This window comes from Rhamphochromis sp. 'chilingali', assembly GCF_963969265.1.
Source record: "Rhamphochromis sp. 'chilingali' genome assembly, chromosome: 7".
Lineage (NCBI taxonomy): Eukaryota > Metazoa > Chordata > Actinopteri > Cichliformes > Cichlidae > Rhamphochromis > Rhamphochromis sp. 'chilingali'.
In genome coordinates, this window is record NC_137934.1 from 25,318,020 (window position 1) to 25,340,453 (window position 22,434).

A 22,434-nucleotide genomic window follows, 5' to 3' on the forward strand; every position below is an offset into this window, starting at 1 on the left:
TGCTATTAAAAACTGGTTTTGTAGCATGATGACTCATAGAGACACACCTGTTTTGAAGTGGAAAAACACCACAACTTTCCTGACTATGACAGTCTTGGGCGGTTCCAAACACTTAAGTTGATTATGGAGTTCCACAGAATTGCTCTCACATTTCAGTTGCTTTTTCCGTTAGATAAATATCAGAAGTAAAACATTTGCATGATCTCCCTGCACTTGTATGGGATTTGCTCCCTCCCTCCCTTGTCTTAAGCCATGTTTTGAGTTAACTGGTGATTCCGAATTAGTTAATCATATGAGCTAGATGAAGATGGGTAAAATCTGGCTTGTAGTCTGGAGTGCTTTGGGTGATTACTAAGACTAGAAAAATGCTATTACCTGAGCTATAGATGATTCTATACATTGTGTGAATATATCAGCACACCTCTTCCTGTTGGAAGAAGCCAGGAGGTTATCTTCAGGCTGTAGCACTTTACACAAACAAACCATATCTATGGTGAATATATGACAATAGAACACAGGCTTAAAATAAAAACAAGGATTAACAAGGTTCATATTCAACAAAGGCCAGTATACACTAACAGAAGAAATCCAAATCATGAGCGGGAAATAATCATGGCAGCATATAAGGATATATATATCTGAGTGCCAAAAATAAGGTATATACCTAAAAGAAAAAAACCCTAACCAAAAACAATGACATACATGTTTAGACTATATGACTTGTCTGGGTGTGGCACATATTATCAAACCCAACAGTGAGCACTGTTGTTCTTTGCTTAATATTTTCATCCAACAAATTCAGGGTTGCTCTAAAATCATGTATTTTGTTCTAATCTTTTCGACACATTCATTCATTTGGACCTGGATAAGCAGTAATGACTTGGTAGTAGAGCAGGTCATCTACTGATCCTGGCTGCTCCTTCTGTGATGCGTCAATCGAAGGATGCATGTGTGGGACTGTCAGAGCACTTAAGCATAGATTAAAAAATAGGAAAGTTGTAGAAAAGTGCTGCTGAACCAGACCATTTACCATTTATTTAAAAACAAATAGTTCATAGTATGGACAGTCCCTGTCTTTAGAGAGGATATTATTTTCAAAAAGAATTTCACATTTTGACTGGTAAACCCACAGAAAAAACTCTTTCAAATTTGAATGGGAAAAGTCTAAGAAATCATGAATAATTAATGTAAGTGTGGACAGTGAATTTAATCTTTCAGAAGGGTCTGACTTCTCATGGAGAAAAAAATAAACACATTTTTAAAAATCAGACTGCATGGAACCTCAGTTAACACTTTCCAAGTTCACTATATTGACATATTAAGGAAAACAACATATAATACAAATAAATACTTAAATTAATAAACTGTGGCTGAAGTGAAAATTACCTGGATTACTGACCCAGTGTTTTCTGTTTACACAATTTTGAGTCTATTTTATTCATTATTATCTTCTCTGTGTGTGTCTTCTATTTTCTAGTTCAGTTTGCTTGTGCTCTTGAGTTTATCAGTATTTCTAGTTTATGTCTCCCAGTTAAGTCAGTCCTGTCTTTAGGTTTGTTTGTCTCGTCCTTTTTGTCCGTCTCCCTCCGTTCAATCTCCTTCTCAAACTTCACCTGCTCTGGAGCAGGTATAGAATTACATCTATTGATCTCAGACAACTGACCAGTCTCTTTGGAAAAAAGTGCCATCATTGCTGAAAGACTCCTCAAACCTATGATAGTAATAAGTTATGAAGGTGTCGACTATATCAGTGTCATATTGATAAGTCTGTTAACTTACACATAGGCCAAAAATAGTAGCTCTTTTCTGTTCTTAAACATAGCACGCAAACATTCGAACAGGTTTTTAATACTAAACTACTGTCCAACTTTTTTATTATTAATAATTTTATTATTTATTACAGACATTTATACGGCTACAAAGTTTTATCTGCCCTTGTAAAATCAGTCTTTCTGCTGGCACAACACTTATTTATAGTTACGGATGGCCACATGCTGCCAACGCCAACTCTGTCATGTAAATGCTTAGAATAAAACCTGGGTTAACTTAGCATGTTGTTATCCAGCTACATGAAACAGTTGATTGCTGATGTTGTGATAAGTGAATCCAGATAACACTGGCATTAAAGTTACCTTGAGTTACCTTTACATGCTTCACCTTACAAGGCCCTGGCTTTGCCCTCACTTCACACACTTACACAGGAGTCTTTACATGAACAGTCATGTAAAAGATCGACTATCTATTTTTCTCTTGAATTTGATGCTGTTGGGGGGGGGGTCATTGTGTATTTGAGCTAGAGAGAGGGAGAAAGAGTCCCTCCTCCTTGATAAGCTCTGTGATAAGCCACCTCATCTCACTTCAGCTGTCACATTCAGGAAGCATAGCCTCCAGAACTCTGTCGGTTCACTTGATCGGATAACATTCGTTTGGAGTTTTCCCCGATCATGACTCGGGCTTCTTTTCCCGTGTTTGTGTTGCTGGTGTTTGCGGTGAGTTCAGTGCTTTTTTTTTTTATTTAAAAAGTAAAGAAGAAGACAAAAAAGAAAAAGCTATTTCACCACTTAACAAAACTGGTTTTGAAATGTCTTTGTTTATTTTTTGTTATCTGAATTCTGGAAGATGTTTCAGCAAATGAGTTGTTGCTATTATATAGAAACACAACATAATTTTCTCATCCAACTCACTGATAGTAGTTATAACTAGGTGTAATTGAAAATGTTTAGCCGTCATTGCATACTTGGCCGTGCATCTTCTACTTAGCACTCCCTTCTCTGGAAGCTTGAAGTATTCCATGTGAAAATTTTCTCTAGATGGAGTGATTGGGTGTGTTTCTCCTGTGATGCCAATACTTTACCAGCTAGAAAGCTGTTTACCGACTTACGTTAGATTAACTGGTGATTCTAATTTCAAAACATTAGATTAGAAAATGTAAAGGTCGAGCCATTTACATTAAAGTTACTTTCAGCTCCTTTCCACTTAGATTAATGAGAGGTATGACATACAGGGGTGTATGTGATGAAGTGTGCTGGTGTTGTTCCTATTATTTACTGCCATTGGTCAGTTGTGATGCTGATCCTGGACCAGTATTATAATGACAATATAGTTTTTAAAAACTATCACTAATAAACCAACATTAATAACATACGACATACAATGCAATGACAAGCCTGAACTAGCATTATTTTCATATCACAGGAACAACACAAACACGAGGATATCAGACATCAGATACACTTAAAATGTTTTTTTTTTTCTAGTTTTGGTTTCATTATCTTTTTGATGTCTGTTCAGGTTTCCTTGTCTGTCTCTCTGTTTAACCATTTAACATTACTTTAATGTTTTGACACTTTTGACACTCATATTGTTAATTGTGTAGTTTTGCACATATCGAAGGCAATACAAGTGATACTGAACGCATCATTGACATCAGGATGATTAAAACAGGGCAGAAGTCCTCTATATGTTTTCAAAGACAAACAGTCTGGCAAGGCTTTCTAACGTTGATCCTGACTAATAAAGAACAAGTCTGTGTAAACGTGAGAGCAAAAATAAACTATATCAATATAAAACTGGGTCCTAAGAGTGCTGACATATATTATCATTAATATGTCCCTGACAAATTTGAGGAGCTAGAAAAGTGAAGGACAAAAAAGAATGCGGCCAGCCTAAAAAAATATGTGCTGTACATGGACAGCATCTTAAAGCTATGTCTAAAGAAGTGGGAAAAACTGACGCAAGGCTTAGGAGAAGAATCTCACACTCCATTTGGTCCATCTATTGGTCACTGAAGCCTTTTCAGAAATGGTCCTAGTGGAAGGGTGGCTGTTAACAAGGCATTCTTAAAATAGGAAAACAGGGAGAAAAGGCTGAGATATTCCAACAGCGAGTGTCTACAGCCATGGTTAAACACGGTGGAAATTCTTGTCAAAATTGATGGAACTATGAAAACAGAACAGAATTATAGCCAGGACCATCTGAGTGGCTTCATTTTTCTGTATGACAGTTATATTGTATAATTTTAGTGTACTGTCAGTACACTAAAAGGATACATGGATAGAAAAACCCACAGTGAATGATGAAATAATTGCCAGAAAAGTCAACTTTTTTGGAAAGTTGGAGAAATGGAGAGTTTATTGAACCATCTGACAAAACTGTTTAAATATTAATAAGATTTTAACTTCCATATATGACTTTTAATTTGTATTGTATTTGCTACATCTGGCATTTTTTAAAATTACTTAAAGTGTGTTGTGCCACTTTTTTTTAGGTTTTTCAGGAGGGGGAAATCAAACTGATAATGTAGAAGTTTTGAAACTCACAAAAACTGTATGTATCAAATATGTCACACTAGGTATTAAGAGGTTAGAGACTTCAACATCATCTTGACAGAGAATGAGACAAAACGCAGTTAACAGGCAAAAGAGACAAGCATTGTTCTTGAAAACTACTTAAATTACAAGAAAGTTTGCCTAACAAAGTTAAAGAATAAAGGTGGTCATACTAAATATTAATTTGATTGTTAGAATCAAACAAACTCTAATTTTGCCCTAAATGTTATTGTCACGGTCTGCGGTGGCAGATCGTGTGAAGTGGAAAGAGAGTGGACCCAAATTAAAACTAACCGGGGCAAAACTAAACATGAGCAGATGAACTGATGATCCGACGAGGGACAAAGGGAAACTCACCCAATAAATACACAGCAGGATGATCAGGGAAGTGGAGGCAGCTGTGGAACGAGGAACCAATCAGACTTAACCAGACAAAATAAAACAGGAAACACAAAAGAATGAGACTAAACGAACAAGAAACTAAGAACTATTCATATCAGGAAGCGAGGAAGCACCAGCAAATAGGATGACAGATCACTACAATAAAAGTAAACAAGGTCAAAAATGCCCAAAACATAAACTCTGGATCACAGACACTAAAGCTATTATGTAAGAGTATTGAAGTTTGTTGTGTTGTGTCTGTTGTGTTATAGCTCCAAGCTCTTGCTGTACAGAATCACAACTCTGGATCCAGTTTGGTAAGAAAAAAGAGAGACTGGGTTCTTCCTCCAAAGCTTCTTAAGGAAAATTTCGATTACACTAAAGAGAAGGCGATTGCTAAGGTAAGTCACTGATACTTAATTTCACTTTAATTCTGTCTCCTGATTATTAAGCATAAATGCCTGTCATAAACAAAAAATACCCATGTATCAGTGAAGTAATTCAATGTTTAACCATGACTTTTTAGTGCCACCAAGATGGTTTTTCTTCAGGTATCGCCTAACCTTTTCTGAAACATTTTATGTTATAGATAAACCATCGACTGTAAGAAACCACTGGGCAATCAGTCCTCTGAACAATAGCATTAGCATTTCTAGGTGCTGGCTCAAAATAGGGATCCTATTGGATTTGGTTGTGCCAATTGTAAGAGGGCTTTCATGAAATATAAAGACTGTCTAATTGTTTGTGAAGGGATCTTTAAACCCCCATTATTTTCTTGCTTGCTGACAGTGATTTCAAATGCATTCAGATTATTATTTGAAAGTTATGCAACCAAAAACATATAGAAGAGAACACTGAAGAATTGTAATAAACTTATTACCTATAATTAGTGTGCATGTGTCAGCCATCATGCAGCCTGCTTTAGTTTTCCATACTTTAACCTCTCTTTCTTACTTTCTTTCTTTTATTTCCTTATTGTATTATTTAATTTAGTTTAGTTAGTTACTGTCTTGGAGCACCTGTGACCCCCTAATTTCCTTTATGTATTGAAATATTTTGATTTTGACTATTAGCATACTGTTTAAAAAATGTTTTATTATTTGACAATTTAACACCACCAGCTGTAAGAATAAGAATAAATCAGTTTCACACATAATAAGAATTCATGTTAAAAACAAATTATTTAAAGAAATAGACAACTTCAGTTTTTTGGTGCATATGTGGTGAAATAATGAAGTCTTCCACCTTGTGTTTCAGATTCGATCCGATCTTCAGTTTGGCTCAAATCTTCTCTACTCCCTGGAAGGTGTTGGGGCAAACCAAATTCCTTTCCATGTCTTTGTGGTTGACCAACATTCTGGTGATGTTCGTGTCACTAAATTGCTTGACAGGGAAGTGATCGATACTTACACCGTGAGTCCTCCTGTAGTTCTTCTTTGGTATGGAATAAGATTCAACAGCTGTCCTCAATACATTAAATATTAAGATAATTCAAAATGGACTGCCATTTATATACGCCTTTCCTCGTCTTAATGACCACCTCAGACTATAAAAAACATTAAGCAATACATTCATACAGTGCTTTAGTCTACATAGTTTAAGAATTATCTACAGCTGTGGTGGACGTTTACAAATACTCATCATCGGAATGAATGTCATGGTAATTTTGGGCCATTTCTTTGACCTTTTCTTTTTATGTACTCATGTGGTACATGTATTTTTGACTTTTGCTGCCATGATGCCAGGTCTCTCTTGGAAATTAGATTTTTAATCTCAATGAGATTTTTTTTTTTACCTGGTTAAATAAAGGACTAAAAAAAAATCCAATGTCAATCATTTTTCCAAATGATTGTACAGCATTTCGGCTGCACAGTCATTGTACAGGCTGACTGACTCATTAACTTCTCGTTAGTGAGTTAGTCATGATTGACTACAACAGGTAGTTTCTCTTTAACAGCATAAAAAGGATTTTTTTGAACCACTCACTGGATTCACTAAGAACTCAGAACAATGGTAAAGTCCAAGGAACTTAGTGAATAACTAAGGAGGAGAATTGCAGATCTACAAAAGTTAGGAAGGTCACCTCTCACCACTCTTAAACAACTACAGATTCCAAGGTCATCATCAAAATAATTATATACAAGTACAAGTTTTTGGATATGCCACCACTTTGCCAAGTTCTGGAAGAAGATCCAAGCTGTTACCCTCAGATGAGAGGACATTGGTTCAGATGTTCAGGAACAATCCAGGAACCTCTAACACTCAAGCCTGCCATAAACTGGAAACTGCTGGAACACCAGAGTCACTGTGCACAGTGAAGTGAGTTTTACATCACCATGGACTGAGAGGGTGCTGACCAAGAATGAAGCTCCTGCTCCAAAATCTACGACTTCAAAGTTTGACACAGATTTATATCTGCCCACATGATCAAGCCAAAATTGCGCTTTATTGCCGCAGACGAGACAAAGATTAGGCTATTCGGTCTTTCAAGCCCAGAAAACCCTGTACCAGCTTTTCAGCATGGTGATGATTGCACCATGTTCTGGAACTATTTGCTCCCAGTGCTGCTGATACATTGCACAAATGAATGTGGACTGTGCTTAAAAGCCTGTATATATAATTGGGACCACTTCAAAGAAATAATTAAAAGTTCCAAACGACCATGGCACTCATGCCTATGATGAATGCATGTAAACATGTGACCACAGCTGTCGACCATATCAATGGCCAATTAGAAACATGTTAAAGGTTACAGGATACCATTTCAGTCATAGTTGTGTAAAGAAAGATGAAGTGATGGCATTTTATAGAAAAGAAGAAAGACCAATTTTGCCATGATAATATAACGTTCTACAAAGATATTTTTTCTGTTGCTCACTGTAATATATAGTATTTGCTCTGATATTAAATTGGTTTCACTAACCTTTGTCACCTAAACTTGTAAAATGCACCTTTACTGGTGGTAAATCCATACTGCAAGGCGTTGTAGTTTATGTCAAGCTAAATAACGAACAACAATGGTTACATTTCTATCTACTACTCTTTCAGTTGTCTGGTGTTGCTATGTACAAGAATGGCACAATTGCAGAACAAAAAATTGACTTACGAATCAAGGTTGTAGATGAGAATGACAACTCTCCAGTATTTCCAGATGTTGAACCTGTTGAAGTAGATGAGCTCAGTCCTAAAGGTCAGTGGTGTGAATCTCATTCAAATTTGTAATGGTAGTGAGCGGTGTAAAACGAAATGATTGAATTATAAATTAAACAAAAAGGATTTTGATTTTTCTAGTGTTTGTGTAATTGAGTGATCAAATTGCTAAAGTCTTTCCAATGAGCTGCTGAAGGTTACAGACAGCCTGCGTTCTGCAGTTCATGTTATTTCACTATTATTATTATTTTATATTTATTTATTGTCTGATCTTGTAAATAACAATTTTCTGTTAACATTTGCTCATTATGTAAAAAGCATTATTTGGCACACAACAGTTAGGAGCTCTTCTTGACAAGTTTGTATCATTGTTTTAAAACCAGGGCAGGACACTGCACAATATCAATATGGAGAACAGAATGTCTGTTTTTCTCATGTACAGTGTCAATGAATGTGAAATTAAGTTTTGTTTAAAATTTAAAATTCAAATTAAATTGAGTTTTGTTTTGTTTTTTCATTTAATGCTACAGATACCTTGGTTACGACAGTCACTGCATTTGATGCTGATGAACCAGGAAATCTCAATTCTCAGATTGCTTATAGCATCATAGTTCAGAATCCAGCGGAAGATATGTTCTACATAGACAGACAAAGTGGATCCATCTTTGTTAAAAGGCCTGTTCTGGACAGAGAGGTATGAACTATGTATGTTTGACTATATGATTCAAGAAAGTTCTTTTAATAACATGGGATAGTGGTGAGATATATAATCACTATATATGGCTATATATAGGGGAGGGGGAGGGGGGGGAATAACTATTTATCAGAAAAAAAATTTTGTTTATACACTGGAGCATATAGTAAAAGAGCATATAGTAAAATCAGTGGCAGCTGAAGGGGCAGGTTTTATCAGTAAACCACAGTCGTCGACACAATTGAGCTTGTTTTTTATTTTGTGTTTCGATGGCCTGTCATATTCATTCCTCGATCTCTGTGTCCTCAGAAAGGGCCTTTAGAGACATTATTATGGAACAAGCTTACCAAGCCAGAGCAAACATCCAAGGGCAAATATTCTGGATACAGTAAAGGCAGAGGGTCCTTGTTACCCTATTTAACAAATCTGTCAACCTTTTGACCATTCCATAAATAAAAGTCTCTATTGTGTTTGTGTTAATGAAACTCAAATCCTTTAAGTAATTACAAGATAACAATGATTATTTTCATTCAGTCCATTCAGTTAGATACTATGACAAAAATGATGAATGAAACATCTTGATAACATCCCAAGTCTCTGTTCTAACTCCAGTATTGTACAAACTAGAGATGGACCGATCCGATATTACGTATCGGTATCGGTCCGATACTGACCTAAATTACTGGATCGGATATCGGAGAAAAATAAAAAAATGTAATCCGATCCATTAAATATCACGAAAGCACCTCACAAAACTTGCAACACGCCGTAACTCACCTCAGAACGTTAGCACGTTGGAGCAGTATGCATCACGTGATAGAGCGGCTGTGGCATGCAGGACCTGTCGGTGGTCTGAATAGCATTTGGAGCTTCGCTAGCAACCTGGCATTTCATCTCCGACAAAGTTTTCCCGAGAGAAGTAAAGCAAGTGTGTAAGTCCATCTCTAACTGTTTGTAAAGCATTCCTGCGTTAAGCTTAACAAGCGACTGCCTCTCCTGCTGCTACTTCAATCATGAAACGGCTTAACAATCAGCTGATCGGCTTTTCTGTCGCGAGTCCGTGTCTCTAGTTTGCTTTTGGCCCACTTTGCACCAGAAAGAGGAAACCAGCGGCTGAACAACAGCAGCACGTTTAAGCTTGATCAGCTGTTGTTAGAATTTATTTATTATTACTTTCTACTCGAGGATCTTTTTCTACGTAGCTGACGCTGGTAACTGTGCAGGGGCGGATCTAGCAAAGTTTAGCCAGGGGGGCCGATAGGGCATTAACAGGGAAAAGGGGGCACAAAGACATACTTTTCTTTCTTATTCTCATTTAAAATGTCTAGCTTTTAATAAATAATTATCTGACACCCAAAGTTTTAATTTGATGTAAAATGAATAGAAGTCAATTACTGTATATAGTAACTATTAAGTCTAATATATATACCCTAGTAAGCTATAGTACTTTTTCCTTTGGGAAGGTACCATCTGTGCAGTCTGCAATTCTGTTGAAGAAAGATGTTGAATCTATTTAATATTTCTTGAAAAATAATTGATTTCTGTGCATTTTTTTCCACACTGCATCAAATTAAGGTTGATTACGTCGATTAAGCATCATGAGGTGGAGCGTGAGGGGTGGTTCCCTATTTTTTATTTATTTATTTTTGTTGTTGCTGGGAGTTGGAACCCTATTAGTTAGGTTGCTTAATATTTATGCTAAGTACTCTTTAAAATACCAGAATAGGGAGGATGGTGTAGGTTTGAGTTTATTAGATTGATCAGTATTGCTGAACTATGAAATATTTTTTTTTTTTGCATACAGGTATAACAGAATAGCTTTAGTGTAGTTGTTGTTTTAAACTTGAGTATGAACTTATACAAAATGCAGCAAGATATTTAAAAAAACAGTTTTGTTGATTAAAAAACACTATATCGGATTCATATCGGTATCGGCAGATATCCAAATTTATGATATCGGTATCGGTATCGGACATAAAAAAGTGGTATCGTGCCATCTCTAGTACAAACGTATTTGTTTAATGACTATTTTGATGTCTTTTAATTTCAGACATGTAGTAAGTACATTCTGACGATAAAAGGTCAAGATCGAAATGGACATCCAGAGGGAAACACCGGAACTACCACTATTACCATAAATATCCTTGATGTAAATGACAATCCTCCCAGACTGGAAAAAGATCAGGTACCTCTCTTCCTTACATTTCTCTATATTAACATATACAGCAGGGGAAATATTTATTTGACCACCTGCTGAATTTGTGATTTTGCCACATAGAGAGAAAAGTATTCATTTTTAACGTGGTTTCATTTTAATGGGAGAGGCAAAATATCAACCAAAAATCCAGAAAAAAAGAACATTACATAGAATTATGAATTGATTTATAATAATAATAATAATAATAATAATAATAATAATAATACATTTTATTTATAGGCGCCTTTCAGACCCTCAAGGTCACCTTACAATAACACGTGAACAATAGCCAATTGCATGTCATTGCGTGAAATAACTATTTCGTTGGCTGAAATCAAAAAGTTATTTCAAATGGCACAGAAAACAAATAATGTGCAGGATAGGACTGACAGAACAGACTGAGGAGGCTCACACAACACGAGTGAGGATGTGACCAAGAACAGAGTGGCACAGACAGTATATACATAGGAGGAGATTAGGGCAAAGTGAACACATCCGGACACAGCTGAACTCTAATTTCATGTTATGCATTTCACTTACAGTATGAAGGAAGCATTGAGGAGAACACAGAACAAGTGGAGGTGATGAGAATCAAAACAGAGGACCTGGATCTAAAAGGCACAGACAACTGGGAAGCTGTGTTTGAAATTGTCAAAGGCAATGAGGCTGGGTATTTCAGCATTAAAACAGACCCCAACACCAATGAAGGCATCTTAATGCTTGACAAGGTACAACCTTTTTAATTAAGAAGAAATTATGTGCTGTTACTCAGCTTTTTTACTATCTGGCAAATGCAAAGTCAAACTCTGTGGCAAATGGCCCTCTTATGAATGAGGTAAGGATCAGAACCTTGATCACTGCAGGGTGATGATTGTTTCCTATGGTTGACTATGCTGCCATTCACAAGAGTGCTATTCACATATATGAAGATTTGTTTTACTTTGGTTTCACATTTCATTACTTTGTTACAGAGTTATATAATGTCATTCCAATAATATGTTACTTTGGAACGCATTACACCCTACAATGTGAACTTAGACTCAAAGTATTCCAAAATTTGATAAGTGTCTCTTATCGATAAAGCTCGGAGTCGTTAAATTTTGCCTTCCAATATTTTAAGCTGTCATTGACTTGCTTATTCAGCTTGCGTCAAGTCCCTGTTGTACTACCCTGTAGTACTTGGCTGGAAGACAAAACTATTACCACTGTATGAGGTTTACTGGCCATTGCTATATGACTACTGCCCATTACTTTAACAATTTTTTTCAGAACATTCATAACACATAGCACAGGAGCATAATTTTGCAGGTTAGTTTATATAAAATCCATAATACCTTTTGTTTTACAAAAAGCAAAAATGCATCAACAATAGCAACACTCCAATTATAGATGCATATAAAACACTGTATTGTTTCTTATGTGTCATCAATCATTTTAATTATTTTTTGAGCTAAAAGATATGTTCTTGTATCCGTCATTTACAGGCTGTGGATTATGAGGATGTAAAGAACCTTGAACTAGGCTTAGCCGTCAGCAACAAGAATCCATTAGTTGGAAGTGGAGGCAGTGGAGCAAGTGCAGCATTTGGAGGCGGTGGTGGAGGTGGTGGTGGTGGAGGTGGTGGTGGTGGAGGTGGTGGTGGTGGAGGTGGTGGTGGTGGAGGCGGTGGTGGAGGTGGTGGTGGTGGAGGTGGTGGTGGAGGTGGTGCCACTGGTGCCAGTGGTGCCAGTGGAGCAAGTGGAGCAAGTGGCGGAAGCAGTGGAAGATTTAAAACCTATCCTATCAAAATCAATGTGAAGAACCAGCCGGAGGGGCCACGATTTGATCCTAAAATCAAAGCTATTCCTGTCTCAGAGGAAGGGAAATCCTTTAACATTAAAAATGTTATTGCAAGCTACCCTGCAAAAGATGGGGATACTGGACAACCAGCTAAGGCAGTCAAGTCAGTCCACATACATATGTGTCAGCTTCTCTTTCTGTGCACAATAATAGTGATACTCATAACTGGTCTATTTCTGCTGTAGATATGCCAAAGGCTCAGACCCTGACAACTGGCTAACGATTGACCCAGAGACAGCTGAGATCAAACTGAACAAGATGCCTGACAGGGAATCTCCATACCTGGTCAATGGGACATATACTGCCAAAATACTCTGCATTTCAGATGGTACGGCATGAATGTTGAAGAACTCTCTGGAGAAATATCAACGCAAAAAAAAAAATAAATAAATACTGGATTATATATGTTTGTTTCTGGTTTTACACCACAGACATGCTTGGTAAAACAGCCACTGGTACGATAGCCATCCAAGTGGAAGATTCTAATGACCACTGCCCCACCCTGACCAGCAATTTCCAGACTCTGTGCACCACAGCAAATGCTGTAATTGTGAATGCCAGTGATCAAGACGCATATCCTAATGGCCCCCCTTTTCACTTTGAGATTATCCCAGAAAACACAAAAGGGAAATGGAATGTGGAGCATCTAAATGGTGAGATGATGATTTCAGTTTTTTTGGGGTGTTTTTTTTTTTTAGATGTAGTAGTTAAATAAAGAAAACAATGACAAAAGACAAAAAAAGGTCAATATACTAAAGTGTTGTTGTTGCTGTTGTTTGCTTTGTTTGTTTTACAAATTTTAAAATTTTATTTTGAGATAAAAATGTGGATTACAATCTGTCATATACACTCTAAGACTAAATCTATGAGTAATGCATATACATACTTATTTCACATTTTTCTGGTTTCTGACAGACACTACAGCTATCTTGCGGTCTCAGGAGGCTTTTTGGCCTGGTGTTTATGAAGTGGAATTTGTGGTGAAGGATCAGCAGGGACACGCCTGCCCTGAACCTCAGAGAATGACGGTCCAAGTTTGTACCTGCGAGAATGGAGTTGTGTGTGGAAACCAAGGCAGCAATGGTCGTGGTAGAAAAACAACATCATTAGGACCTGCGGGCATTGGGCTAATACTAGCGGGCCTACTACTGCTCTTGAGTAAGCATTATGTGATTTTTTTTTTTATTTGAGAATTTTGATAAGATAAAAAAGGACAATGAAAGAATTATACTGATACTCGAACCATAACAAAATGTAACTCTCTTACCTAGAAATTTAAATAAAACACTTACTGACTACTTTATAGGTAGACTTGGTCAGCTTTTAATTATATAAATATATAATCAGCCAATCACATCACAACACCATCTATAGGGAATCTATGGAGAATAAAGGCAGGTTAGGAAAAGAGGCATAAACTGGTACTAGCAGGGTTTACCTAATAAACCCTGTGTCTCTCCCAATAGGAAATACATAGCCAAAAGTAATTACAGACCAAACTATTCTACACTTGCTACCAATAACTACAAAAATTAAACAGATTAGACTTTTGTAACAATTTAAAATCCCCCAAAGCTTACCAAAGCTTAAAGGAATCCCAGTAATTACATCTATTTTAGGGATTTTACACATTCTGAAAAACTGTTTCACCTTCTTTTGACCTCACACCACATTTGTAGCTTTAACTTTAAATAAAACTTTTTTTTTTTACAGTCATTCCTCTGCTACTGTTATTCTGCTTATGTGGATCTGCTGTAAAGTTTCCAGACCTCTTTAGTGACATGCCTGACTTTGAGACCAAGTCACACCTTATTGACTACCGCACCGAAGGGCCGGGAGAAAACACGGTGAGACTGCAACTACCTTAAGTGTTGAAAACGGGAATAATCTCGGCATCGATGATGATGTCTTTGTGAAAGCTCCTTCAAAGTGATTTTTAATCACAATAAAAAACTGTTCACTGTTCTAACAATTGTATGACTTTTATAGGAAGGGCCACTACTTGTGACTATTGGCACAGTTAAAAATGGAGCAATGGCACCAGCGGGAGGTTTTGGTTATGAGGCATCTCTCACTGACATTGATGGGATGAAATTTGGCACCTATCAAGATGGTTTTTCAACTGACTACAGACAAGAAATGAGGGGTTTCACTGATTTCCATTCAGAGTTTGAGACCAGAGAATCAAGGCAAGGTGGATTTTTTGATAGCATTGCCCTGCCACGTCACTTCCTGGCACAGTATTACTCTCAGGTGAGAAATTAGCTGACAACTAAATGGACAACTAAATCCAATTAAATGGAAAGTTTTAACACTAAATGTGATATGTAGTAGCTTTACTAATGATGTTAGGTGAACACACGTGTTAATGTTGCAACTAATAATGTTTATGTGGATATTATTCACTTTTTATTGGCTGTCACTGTCGTCAATAAATATGTCTTTCGTTATTTTTAAAGTGTATTGATTTTTTTTATTGATTGATTTTTTTTTATACAGAAGACAGTCAGCGGAGAGGACAACCTTGGCGTGAAGGATGGTTTGTTGGTGTATGATTATGAGGGCCAAGGGTCCTCTGCTGGCTCAGTAGGCTGCTGTAGCCTTTTGGAGTCAGACAATGACCTTCAGTTTCTTGATGACCTTGGACCAAAGTTTAAGACTCTCGCAGAGGTGTGCAGTGGCAAGACAATTTCTTGTGATGACAAACAAGCGCTACCCATTACCCCTAATGCCTACATCAATACTCAAACCTCAGTATCAAGTTTGATGAGTGCACAAAAGCTCTCCCCTCCACCCAAACTGGAGCCTGCCATCTCCAAAGTGGAGCAGAGTGTGGTCAGGAAGACAACGGAGCACTCTGAAATTGTAAAGGAAAGTACAGCCAAGGTGAAGGAAGAGATGAACACAATGAAAACAGGGTTAGCAAATCAAGGCCAGATGCTCCTAATACAGCAGCAGCAGCAGCCTGTGTACTACACCACCACTCCTGTGTTGCAGCCAATGCATTATGTAGTCCAGCCACAGGTCCACAACACTGTGCTGCTGGCTGAGGCACCAACCACCAACCTTCAAGGCATGGTACTGGTTAACAACACACAGTCTGGACCTGCCCAAGGAGTATTCGTTCAAGGGCAGACACTAATGTCCAGTGGACAAGCCCAGGGCCCTGCAATGGTGCTGGTGGAGAATGGTGACACCCATAGTTGGAGTGATGGCCTGATCCAAGCTGGGAGCTTGTCTGGGTCCCAGACCATGATGGTTGTCAAAGGCAAGGCCCCTTCAGGGTCAACGAAAGTGCTAAAGGGGAGCCAGGGTCGTCTTGTTCAGGGAAGTACTCTACTGTCAGAAGGGGTCTCAGGATCTAAGAAAGTGCTGACAGTTGGAGTGCCAACTATGACCAAAGAGCAGCTGGTTCAAGAGGGAGGTCTTTCAAAGAAGAGTGAGGTCTTTGGCTCTGAAAAGGTCATCTACAGCAGGAGCAGCCAATCTACTGCCTTAAAGGCAAATCAGTAGAGCATTCACTGTAGTGACCCACCTACTGGTTTTTAAGGTGACAAGAGAAAATCATTAAATGGCAGATGAATTCCTGGACAACAGACGACCCTTTTTAGTTTCAAAATAGTGCATTACTCTTATGCTTTCAGTATTTTCATGGGAAGCCTGTAAGAGCAAAGGGTGGTGGTGAAGGGTGGTGGCGTGTGTGTGTGTGTGTGTGTGTGTGTGTGTGTGTGTGTGTGTGTGTGTGTGTGTGTGTGTGTGTGTGTGTGTGTGTGTGTGTGTGTGTGTGTGTGTGTGTGTGTGTGTGTGGAGGGATATGCAGCTTGTGCAGCTTTTCCTGGATGAAATGTAATCATTTCACAGATTAAAGGATACCCTTATTACATTTTAGTAGATGTTGCACTTTGAAATGTTGCTACTATCAAGCAAAACTTAGACCTGTGGGAATAATCAAACCATTCAGTAATCCATAATCTCCTTTGGATGGTGCATTTATGTCATTGAAGAGATCACTTTCACATTACTCATCACATCATAAAGCTGATAAATCAGAATGTGTTTTTCCAATTGGAATGAACTTTGCCTCTAAGAAGACAAGTGGACTCAAATCATGACAACAGAATGCTCACTACAATATCAGGACATCATCTTCTCATGTAACTATCAACTTTACCTGCTCTTCTTTGTTCTCAAGTTAACACTGTATTATGTGTGTGGGTATAATTGGTATCAATTGTTACATTCTCATGTTATATTTTAGGTCATCACTGCTCTCATTGTCTTGTTTTATTTTTATACCTATATACAATCTGTGTGTTTTTACACTAATAAAATAAAAACATTAAAGTCTTTTAGCTCATTGAATTTGATTGTTATTGCTCAGCCTAGACTGATGGGTACTGCAGAATGAACAACCCAATTTTGTGAACACAATAACTCAAGAATGATGTGATGTGGCATTTAGAAAACCATAGGTGCGTCTACTAAAAGTCTCAGACAAGTTCATATCTTGCCGACAGAGGTCAAGTTTTCTGAAAATCTTGCGAATTTAACAATTTGATAAAGACGTCATCTATAAGTTTCAAATTGATACCATAAGTTGCATCTGTTAAAACTCGCAGATTTCATTTCTGAAAATCTGGTGCATGCTATAACTCAAGAAAAGTTATGATACCATAGGCATATCTACTAACAGTGAACTTGAATAATTTGGTGACCTTGACCTATCAAAGGTCAAATAGACCTTTGACAGATACAATCATGTGTGGTCATATATACCATCATGTCAATGCAGGAAACAATACACTGTGATTACAAGAGCTTTCAAACATTCATGCAAGGCTTAATAAAATAGGTTTGCTTCTGGTGATATAGGTATTTCTGGGCTGACCCCCCAGTCAGAGAATTATTTTTAAATCTTTGGGGTTTTCTATTACATTGGTAAGGATTTGTGGCTGCGTTGATATGTAAAACCTGGGGTGTTATGTGATTGTGAAGAATATTTTTGCCAATAAAAACATATAAAATTCTAAATTATGACCAGTGTTGTAGAGCGTATACTTTACAGGGAATTATGCCACCTTTCTGCTGGATGTGGTGATCCAGCCGATCACCAGGCGACAAGCAGGTGGGTTGATTACCACAGGTATGCATGGGAAGAAGGTGGAGTAAAAGTAAAGTGTGGTTAACTAATGTGCACACGTGCACACACACAAACACACAGGAGGACTGGTGGGCTATGACAGAACCCCCTTCTCCTAATGGGAACATGCTGGAAACCAACCATGTTTATCAATGTGGAGGCGGTGAAAGGCCCAGAGCATGGCCTTGTCCAGAGCAGCTGCCTGTGGACTCCAGGAATCTTCTCTTGTCCACAGTCCTCCTTACGATGTACACTGGGGGGCTACCAATGAGCTGGGCAGGTCAGGTGAGGTGAGATGGCGGCACAGGAGACTGGAAAGGGTGAGTTTTAACTGAGATACATGAAAAACACTTTGAATGCACATCTTGCATGACAGATTCAGCTGCACAGAGTCAGGGTTGATCAGAGCCTCTATTTTAAAAGGTCTAATAAGGTTAGGTGAGAGTTTGCATGATTCAGTGTGTAAGGGAACATACTTGATAGAGAGCCATACTTTGTGATCAGGTTAATAACGGGGTTCAGGAGTCCAACGATGGTCTGCACATTGTTTATTTCGCTCCTCGGTCTGAGCAGCCCGTGTCACCCTTAGAGTTGCTGACACCAGCTGAGATGGTGCTGAACTGACGACACAGAGCACTTACTTTCAATAGAAGAAAACAGGGGTGGCTAAGAGCCCCAGGATGATTTGAAGCATGAGTGTCCAGTGGGTGATGAAGTCAAAGAGTTGTAAGAATACTCTGTCCACACTAGCTGAGAGATGCAGGTCTGATAAGACTTGTTGCTGCAAGAAAGCCATTACTAAGACATCAGAATAAGACACAGAGGCTTGCCTGGGCGATGAAACACCGCCATGGACTGGAAGATGTTATTATGGACTGATGGAGCAAAATGTAAAACATGGAGGAGGAAGTGTGATGGTCTGGGCCTGTTTTGCTGGATCCAGGGTCGGTGACTTGTACAGAGTGATAGGCACCCTGAACCAGCTCCATGCAATACCTCTGGCATGTACCAAGTTGGTCAAGGGTTCATCCTACAGGAAGGTAATAACCCAGAACATAAGTCCAAGCTATGCCAGAACTACTTCAGGAAAAAAGAACAAGGTAAGCTTGAAAACAAAGAGTGGCCAGCACAGTCTCCAGACTTAAACCTCATCAAACTATGTTAACATTTTGTTTTTGTGGCCCGCAGTAAAGGTGTTTGCTGCCTGGCTGTGGTGCTCCTTGTTCGTTTGGGTCTCCTGAGTGACCAGAGACCAGAGAGACACTCTGAGCCAGAGAGACTGAAGTCCATGGCACCACGGAAAAAAGTGAAATTGAAATTGTAACAGGTTGATATAAAATTGTGAAAACTTGGCATCTTTGTCTTCCTTCTCATTATTAACCTAGCAAGGGCGAGTGGGGGATTTCTTTTTTTATTAGAGATTATGTATCGGAATTTCAGGAGCGGGACCACGTCTCCAAACACGCTCCCTCCAGTTGTCATCTATATAGGTTCCCCCAGTTCTGTAAGCTGTTCATTCTCGTTTACGTGCCCCACCCTCCCTCCCTCCTTGTTCTCAGTTCTTTAACTTCTTCATTTCTATTTAGTACATGGGGATCTGCCAGGCCCGGGAGCCGTCGCAGGTGGACGCGATGGAGGAGGCACACTTGCACACAGGAATTTTTTTCATCCCACATACAATTTGTTTACAAAATACCGATACTAGTTTAGGTCTGGTTGAAACACAAACCACTGGGTCAAAGACCCAGAATCATCACACTTATGCTTCAGCCAGCTACACAAAGGGTTTGCTTTCTTGCCTCTTTTATTAGTTTTTTTTCTGCTTTACTATATCAGTGTTAGTCCCTATGAGACCATTGATTCTTGCAGCATTAAGTGTTGTGATTTTTTGATTCAAGTGAAGTGCTTTTTGAACTTTTTGAAAGCAACTGACTCACATAGTTATGTTGAGATCCCAGTCTCAATAAACATATTCCGCAATGCTTCCGCTTGTTTGTGATGCTCCTACGAACTGACCAGTAGCCATCAGGTTGCTGTTAGAAGCACTGCATTAAAGAAGAAATAAAATAAAATGTAAAAAATAAAAAAAAGAGAAAAGCACTGTGTGTTTTGTTTTTTGTTTTGTTTTCTACAAACAAAAAAACAGTCATATTCAAAGTAATCTCAAATTAGACTCTTGCACTTTCTCCCAGTGTTTCCTGACATGATGATACACTTGCCATCTGCTGGCATAATGCAACACAACAAGAAAAAAAAAATAGAAACTAGACTTCACATTAACCGTGGACTATTGTTTGACGCACACAAAAACAAAGAACTAAAAGAAACTAAGCACGTTTTCTCGATTATTTTAGTTGATTTTAATTTGTTTCGGGAACGCTCAATACAGTTTCAGTTAGTTTTCCTTTTTTCACAAACCCTTGTTTGTATTTATTTGAGTTAAAAAAATGTTTATTTAGTTCTAGTTATTTTGTTGTTTTTCATTAATGATAATAACCTTACTAGTCAAAACTTGAATCCTACAGTGCCACCTTGCCAGGTTGAAGACAGGTTAAAGCTTAAGCCCCCTCCCCAGAACAAACCATACATGCATCAATCATCTAACCTTAATCGATATTTCTATTATCATGACAAAGATATTCTATTTACTACTTCTAATGATTTTATTCAAATATAGAAGTTAGTTCACAATGATAAAAATACCAAACAAAAGACTGTCAAACTCTCCTTTGTTTTTTAAGTACTTGGTAAGCTTTCAGTTCCACCCTAATATAGAAAGACTTGGAATTTGCCACTTCATGTTTGACGCTCTGTACCTCCAATATAGTGGCAACCTGGAGCAGAACAGCCTCCCAACATTCCAGCCGGATGAAGGCTAATGAAGCGTTGAAGCTTTCCATCCAATTGGTTTGGGAAAAATGTTCATTTCTCAATGCATATGTGAGAAATTAACATTTGTTTTTTGTGGTCTATTCATCGAATTTATTTATTAATGTGTAATTACTAAAATTCGTACTTTTGTTACGTCCTGCAAGGCAGATTATGTAGAGAAGAGAGTGTGGACCCAAGAGCAGACACTGAAGACTGACTTACTGAGAGAGAGCTTTATTTACAGTAGGAGGCAACATACAAACAAGAGAAGAGAATGGCCATAACTTAAACTAAGAAAAACCTAAACTAGGAATGCTAACAAAAAGATGCAACCAGAGACAAAGATCTAGGAAAAACCTGAAACCTGGAGGGAACAACAGCAGGACGAACGCAGATGAAACACATCAACTCCGAAAGTTGGTGGATGATATCACTCTCATTGGTTTGATCCAGAATGATGACAGTCCGCATACAGACAGGAGGTGGACCAGATGTTGCACTGGTGCAGGCAGAACTACATAGAGCTGAACCAGTTCAAGACTGTGGAGATGAAGGTGGACGTTTGGATGACCAAATGATTCCTCCAGCTAGTGAGTCAGTGATGTAGCTCTCTATTGCCTCTCTCTCAGGCTTTAGAAAGTCTATACAGCCGACTGGCGGGCAATAGAGCACCAGGAAATAAGTTAATACTGCAGTCATTGGGACGGTGAGGCAGAGGAGAAAGATTCAGTAATGGAAATACTGGGCATAGTGGACCGCAGACAGGTTTTGTAACACCAGGTACTGCAACCAGAAACGCAATTCTTAGCCCAATCGATTTGCAGATTATGATGGCTAAGCCAGGGACAGCCGAGAACCAATGGAGTACCAGGGGCATGGAACAAAAACAGGTTGACCTCCTCCACATGATTGAAGGACACAGGCTCTGAGCAAGAGTCTCAGAGCCTTTGATCAGCACAGCGCACGAGTGAGTGTGGGTCATATACAGTAATTTTTCTTGGCAGGTAAGACCAGGCAGGGAAACATCTTGAGTGGTGAACCCTAGTATCCCCACAGTTACTGACAGGCAGACTCTTTTGGCTGCGACGGGCAAGTATCAATTTAGTGTCCTCTTTTCCCACAACAGAAACACTCACCCGCCAGCAGTCTTCTCCCCCGGTTGGAATGGGATAGCGTAGCTGGTCCGAGCTGCATCGCCTGCTCCTCCCCGTCAGTTTTGAGTACCACCTGAGCCCATTTTAGCGCTTGTCCCATCAGCAGCTCCACCATGAATGAAACCTTGGCACTGTCTGAGGAAAAGGTGCGATTCTGCTGCCTAAAAACAAGCGCACGTTGGGTGAGAAATCCCCCACTTTTCTCCAACTCTACCGAAAACTTATCTGGTGTCTGCAGTTGCTGCTACCACGGAACAGGGGGAGGAGAGGGAGGAAGAGGACAGGAGGCAGCAACATGTAGCGTTGATGGTGGAGGTGAACAAATTCCAACATTGGAGCACTGGGTCTGAAACACACCTTAAAACTCTAAACATTTTCTCATGGAGATGCAGTTGGCAAGAACGGGGCCCAAATGCAGGAATTTCTGATCCAAGACAATACATTTATTTACAGTGAGAATGTGAACAATAGTGAAACACTTTCAAAGACATGGCTCCAACCTTGGATAATTACAAACGCTCCACTCCCACCATGACACACTCCTCTCTAGGTTCCTAACAACACAAGATGTACTGTAGAGGTTAGTTTAGTGTACTCAGTCACAACACGTAAAGATAATTTCCACTCAACAATCCAGCATCAACACAATTAAATAGTTGCCACTAACGAGGGTACTCAGT

General features: G+C 38.7%; 1 protein-coding gene across 2 annotated transcripts; it reads left to right on the forward strand.

The window, feature by feature from the left end:
* Window positions 1-2,349: 2,349 nt before the first annotated feature.
* On the forward strand, window positions 2,350-16,933 carry LOC308400168 (desmoglein-2.1-like). 2 transcript variants are annotated; one of them, XM_080887683.1, is made up of 14 exons: window positions 2,350-2,489; window positions 4,982-5,110; window positions 5,967-6,122; window positions 7,758-7,899; window positions 8,390-8,553; window positions 10,604-10,738; window positions 11,293-11,478; window positions 12,235-12,692; window positions 12,775-12,917; window positions 13,021-13,242; window positions 13,505-13,747; window positions 14,303-14,436; window positions 14,579-14,842; window positions 15,089-16,933. In XM_080887683.1, exons 1-14 carry the CDS (start codon window positions 2,445-2,447, stop codon window positions 16,100-16,102), a joined length of 3,435 nt encoding a protein of 1,144 aa, XP_080743809.1. In that variant the 5' UTR covers window positions 2,350-2,444; the 3' UTR covers window positions 16,103-16,933. The 2 variants fall into 2 exon arrangements, with proteins under 2 accessions (XP_080743809.1, XP_080743810.1); XM_080887684.1 differs by having other exon boundaries at window positions 15,092-16,933.
* The last annotated feature ends 5,501 nt before the right edge of the window (window positions 16,934-22,434 follow it).